We start from the raw sequence: 6,371 nt of genomic DNA on the forward strand, positions 1-6,371 counted from the left end.
TACATTTCCGAAAGGAGCAAAGATTGTGGTTAAAATTTCAACGTGTAGCTCAAGAAAAGTTGTATTGCTACTGTACACCATTTTCGTTATTCTGTAGGAGCCAAGTTTCCTATCAAATGGACGGCACCAGAGGCAGCACTGTATGGACGTTTCACCATCAAATCAGACGTCTGGTCTTTTGGTGTGTTGCTCACAGAACTTGCAACGAAAGGCAGAGTCCCCTATCCAGGTAAATGCTCCACTAACCAGCAGAGATCTACACAGTGTGTTGTGTTTGACAGATTGAAGCAGTTCATGCTTTGTAAAATAAATGGTCTTTATGGATCACAGCTGGTGGTTTCGAGCAAAAATGAATCTATACTGTAATGTTGATCATTTGTGAACAGATAGTTTATTCATGTTAAAACATTAACTAGTTGTTATATAAATTATTTGCTGCCTTCCCTCTTGTGGAGGCTGCAGAAGCCTTTGGAACATTATGATGGAAATTTGAGGAAGCAAATGTTAATTTATTCTATGGTTGACTGAGGGCTTGTGATGGATGTTACTTTGGTCCTCAGTATTGAGACGTCTGAAATGGACGATCCTTTGGGGGGAAAATACATTGCATAGTTGAAGTGTTTCAGTTGTCAATCCCTCATCATCCATCTAATAGGTCCGTTTGAGTTTCCTTAAGTAAATGCTCTTTTTTTTAACTTTATATAAGAAAGTCATACCAGCAGCACCCAAGGATTCTATACACAGTGAAGAGTTAACCAATACCAGATTTAGAGGTTTGGGTTGAACAATTTGAATGATGTTACCATTCTCTTTAAGACAGGCCATCATGTCTAGTTTAATTAGCAATTCACCCAAAATTGGATAATATCTGGGAAACCCATTAGTTGTCTGCCTCGGTGGTTGCCATGCAGGATCCAAGGCATTTCCATAATGTGATGGATGCAGCATCAGCACATACTGCCAGACCTGACCTGAAGAATCATGAACGATCCATTAGCAATTAAATTTCAGTTTTGATCACTTGGAAATGAATAAAATTTAACAAACGGGACGCTCATTAACATAGATGTATGAAAGCATATAGTAACACTGGAAGCACTAGGATTCTGAAGACTTGGATCTTCATCCTCCAGTAAAGACATGGGTGTGGGACCTGTTGTTGACCAGTCTCTGATTTGTAATTACACATGTGAAGGGGTGAAATTAAGTGGTAATTTGTTGCATAAGTTGCTCATTGGAGTCCATAACATAATAATTTCTGCTTGCAAATTTATTCCCCCCTGAGATACTTTTACAACTTTATAAATTCTAAGTGTGTTGTTTTGGTAGGTATGGTGAACCGTGAGGTGCTTGACCAGGTTGAGCGTGGCTATAGGATGCCCTGTCCGGCAGAATGTCCCAGCTCATTGCACGAGCTCATGCTTGCTTGCTGGAGGAAGGATCCAGAAGAGAGGCCCACGTTTGAGTACCTGCAGGGCTTCCTAGAGGACTATTTCACCTCTACAGAGCCCCAGTATCAGCCTGGGGAGAACCTGTAGAACCATATACTAAACCGTCCTTGGGGAGAACCTCAACACAGAACGATCTGCACTACTGACCTCAGGAGCGCCATCGGAAAGCTTAGCCTGATCCTGTGAAACTCATCTTGGAGGCACTTTAGATTCTTCTGTAGAATTCAAACTGATCCATGCAAAGGTCCTCTCTGTTCCGCAAAGGATCTGCTACAGAAGAACTTGAAGAACTTCCTTTCTGCAAGCACTCACTGTTTACTTTAGGTTAAAAGGTTCAGTCAATTGACAGGTAAATGTTTTCAAGAGGTGCAGCTGGAACCAATCAGGATCCAATGTACTGAGTAAGAGAAGAACGAGAATAGTCCTCGTGTTGAAGAGAGAAGGTCACGGGAGGACATTTGTTTCAGGAGCCTCCCTCTTTCCCTCTTCTGTCACGTCTCTTCATTCTCATCTGGTACCTTCTCCGACTCGTCCAAAGAAGAGTGCTGCCAATCTGGCATTGGGAAGTATGTCTTTATCTTGCTCTTCAGCCTTTTTGATCTTTCTTTTGGACTTTTCATGGTGTCTCTGCAGTTTTCTCAAGTGATGCTTCTTCAAAGTATCTCCCAATAACTCTGATCTAGAACCTCTACATCCCCTTTTATTTGGACTTTGCTCAGTGTCAGGCAAAAGGTCCTGATTGTTTTGTTTTTTGGTACGTTGTTCTGTGATTATTAATTTTCATGATTGTTACAGCCATAATTGTGGTTGTGCCAGGGCAAAAGTACTCCACAGGCAGGTTCTGCAAACCCTGAAAATGAGGTAATCTGAATTAAAAACAGAAGTCTTAATAGAAATACCAATTTATGAGGCCTTTTGTTGTTTGTTCTTTGCCAGGGAGGTTTGTTAAAGTCACTGAGTCTGATCCGCATAAAACTGTGGGACAAAGGTTTTGGTCCTTGGTGAAGGCATGCACTCAGAGTGCCCCTCTAGCTGTGTACTTAATACCCCCTGTGTTTTCCATTTATCTTTATTTGCCCACAGTGAATGGACATTTAGGCCGGCTGTATCCAATCTTGATGATTTAAAAAAAAATAGATTCAGGTATTGTTTAATGCTTCTTCTTTTTATTATTTGCCTTCATTTAGCAAGAAGGTTGCATTGGAAAATAATCAGTGCTGTTCTGGTGGCTTCAAGGAGCAGTTTGAACAGGGTTCAACCTGCATAAAAGGGGTAAGCAGCTGACATGGTTACTGAATATTTGTCAGATTCATTTTATCACAGGGAAAGAATACTGTGTTCTGTGCCAACAGCTTGTATTTGTTCACTGCTGTCCATGTAAATATATTGATTATTTTGTTGTTATGGGGCTTATTGAGAATTTTTGTTTATCAATGGGTAACTTTGCCTAAAAACTCTGCACCAACCCCACAACTATTTATGATTTAGCCAACGGGACGGAGACGTTTGTAAAATGATGCTTTTGTTCATTTGAGAAGCTATAAATTCCTTAACAATTAGGCGTTTTTTTGGATATTGAGCTGTCATGAATTTTCAATGTCAACCATGGCAGACTCCCTCCCCCCCCAAGGGCTGCCAATGATAACTGTTTACTGATCAATCTTGTTATCAGCGATAATGATATTGAGAACATAATTAGTTGAATTTATTTACTATACATTGTTCTCTGGAAGACCCTGAGATAGACTGGCGTCCTGTCCAGGGTTACCCCACCTACGCCCTGTGACTGCTGGGACAGGCTCCAGCACCCCCGCGACGAGGTATTGAAAATAAATGAATGTTCTTGGGAAGTCATTTGAACAATGCAAGTGAGTATTCACGATGGCCACCATTGTCAAGGTGGCAGCCATAATTTCTATGAAAATTGTAATTGCAGTGTTTGAGAGAGAGGTCTGATATGGATGGTTAGGGTGTCAAAAATGCTTTATTTATTTATTTTATATTTTTTAAAGCATACCATGGCTGTCATCTTGTAGTGGAAGTGGGGGAGATTGCCAACCCAAGCAGTGTCCTCCAGAGGCATGTGCAGGCTTAAACTGTCCCGTGCAGGGCACGTCAGTCTTACCCACGTCATGTGCCACCTCTTTACCTAGTTATGGGTTGACTGGGAGATCCACCAAGTCTGAGCTAAGCTACTCTTCAGAAAATGTATGGGTGACATCACTGAGGGTTTGTACACTATATGTATATCAAGTCTTTGGGTTAATCCTACATTATTAAAGCTCCACAATCAAACTCTGTATCATGAAAAAAAATGTTTGATTTAACACCAAGATGATCTGTATCATACTAGTCTATAGAACGTAATTGCAATTGCAGTTTTCATACTGGTCATGGCCTCCATCTTGAAAAATGGCCGCCATTGACTTTTCCATCACTTGCATGCATTGTCGAAATGGCTTTCCACAAATTATGTCTGGCAATTAACCAATCTGTGTGTCATATCTATTGCTGATAATATTGATCTGAAAAGCCTCGCCATTAACAACTACGAGTGATGTATTGGCTCAATGACCAATTATTTGTGGACTGTCTGACTATAGAGAATTACCAAAATATATGCTTTCATTATAAAATACACAATTGTTAGGTTGTCTGCACCACTGCTGTTACATGAAAAATGTGCGATCAGGCAGTCCTAATGAAACTGGAAAATGTTAATTGGGGAACCTTAATTACATTGTAAAAACTGTTTTTACATGTCAGTTATTTTGGCTTGTTTGTTTTAAAACCAGTTGGCATGCTTTTGTGTTCTTCTTATCTTTGATCATTGGTTGGGTTTGTATTTATGCTGTACTGTACATCTATATGTTTAATCAAGATTTACGGAAGGAAGATTACAAGAGGAGTTTAATATTTGTGCTGTCAACTGATATTGACCTTTTGTGGGTGGGAAATTATGTCTGCTTATTACTGCCAATTTTCACTATCATTCTGTATCTCACTTAAGTTGGTTTTATATAACGTAAACCACTTTTGAGTCCCTCCCCGACCACACACACACACACACACACACACACACACAGTGCTGTAGCTTGACATGGAAAATGCAGGATAAATTGACAACAAATACTAGTTACAGTATGAACAGTGCAGTAATAAGCTAACAGGTTGTCAATGTCTCAAGGTGGAGCCCACTTACACCCTGCAATTATCTTGATTAGTGTTTTTTTTAATCAGAAAGGTATAATTCCAAACAAAATAAAATGCTTTTACACTTTGAGTTGTAATACGTGGTCTATCAGATAATAAACCGACCCTTTTATTTTTTTTTAACTATATGGATTTGAATGACGTGCAATTACACCAATCATGCTTGAACCCTCGTGCGCATGCGTGAGTTTTTTCACGCGTGTCGGTGACGTCATTTCCCTGTGGGCAGGCCTTGAGTAAGATGTGGTTCAGCCCTCTCGGCTGAATTCCTTTGTTTCACACGCTGCTCCAGATGGCGCGCGTTGCTTTATCAACATTATTTCTGGACCTGTGAGGAATATCCGAGTGGACACTATTCGAGAAATTCAGCTGGTTTTCGGTGAAACGTTTAACGGCTGATGAGAGATTATGGGGTGTTTCTGTCGCTGTAAGGACTTCCCACGGAGCAGGACGTCGCGCAGCGCTTCCAGGCGCCGTCGTCAGACTGTTTCGAGCTGAAAACATCCTAATTTAAGGCTTAATTCACCCAGGACGTCGTGAGAGAACAGAGAAGATTCAGAAGAGGCCGGCATGAGGACTTTATGCGGACATTCCACTGTTTAAGGACATTTTTTAATGAAAGACGTGCGCGCAAATTCGCCGAGTTGTTTCCGTGACGACTCGGCGAATCTGTGTGTGCCGCGACAGGAAAAACACCTCCGTGTTGAAAACCATTTGTAAAATTCAGGCGGCTTTTGATGGCTTTCAACAAGTGAGTAACTGAGAAATTGTTTAACAGCTTGGGCATGTTCCAACTTGTCCGTTAAGGTTTCCAACACGGAGGTGTTTTTCCTGTCGCGACCCCCGTGGTCGGGTCCAGCCCGACATGCGACTCTGCCCGCACATTCTTTCATTACAAAATGTCCGTTAACAATGGAATGTCCGAATAAACTCATGCCGACTTCTTCTGAAAGTTCTCTGTTCTCTGATGACTTACTGGGTCAACAGAGCCTGAAATGTGGAAGTTTTCAACTTGAAACGGCGAGACGCTGCCGCCTCGAAGTGCAGATCGCCGTCAGGCACCGTGGGCCATCGTTACGGCGACACTACTGGACCAAAATCTCTCATCAGCCGTTAAAATTTTTACCGAAAACCAGCTGAATTTATTGAATGGTGTCCACTCAGTTGTGCCTTAGTTTTGAAAACATTTTTATCAAACAAAGCAGCAGTCTGAGCCATTCCTAAACAATGAAAAAACAACGAGAGGGTGGGCGACTCCTCACTCAAAGACTGCCCACAGGCGAATGACGTAACCGACAGGCGTGAAAAAACTCTTGCATGCGCACGAGCGTTCAAGCATGTCTGATGTAATCACACGTGATTCAAATCCATATGGTTTTTGAAAAAAATAAGGTCGGATACTTTTCTAATAGACCTCGTATGTTATGAAAATTGTCATCAAAGATGTAAATAGCAACTTAAATGACTGACTATCTAGTAATTTTTGTATAGTTTATCTTACCCCAAATTGACTAACTATAATTTCGAGGGTTTCACAACGATGCACACCTGCTCCAACATGTCATTTTTATCTATAAAAGGCAATTTTGAAGTTGTGCTTGAGTAGTACAGTATGTCTGAGAACATGGAAATACAAGTATTTTGCCTCTTTTAGGATGGTATTTACCCTGCTGAACTGACACACACTGAACCACCTGCAATGGGCAA

The 6,371-nt window shown here is 41.1% G+C and overlaps 1 protein-coding gene across 2 annotated transcripts in view; it reads left to right on the forward strand.

Moving 5' to 3' along the window:
* Positions 1 to 4,126, forward strand: part of LOC117506526 (proto-oncogene tyrosine-protein kinase Src-like) — a 48,388-nt gene extending 44,262 nt beyond the window's left edge. For both annotated transcript variants that reach the window (XM_034166023.1, XM_034166024.1), the window contains 2 exons: positions 98 to 229; positions 1,330 to 4,126. In XM_034166023.1, coding sequence (XP_034021914.1) covers positions 98 to 229; positions 1,330 to 1,538 — 341 coding nt within the window. In that variant the 3' untranslated portion in view covers positions 1,539 to 4,126. The remainder of the gene's footprint in view (positions 1 to 97; positions 230 to 1,329) is intronic.
* Positions 4,127 to 6,371: the final 2,245 nt, after the last annotated feature.

The sequence above is a fragment of the Thalassophryne amazonica genome, chromosome 3 (genome assembly GCF_902500255.1).
Source record: "Thalassophryne amazonica chromosome 3, fThaAma1.1, whole genome shotgun sequence".
NCBI classification, from domain to species: domain Eukaryota; kingdom Metazoa; phylum Chordata; class Actinopteri; order Batrachoidiformes; family Batrachoididae; genus Thalassophryne; species Thalassophryne amazonica.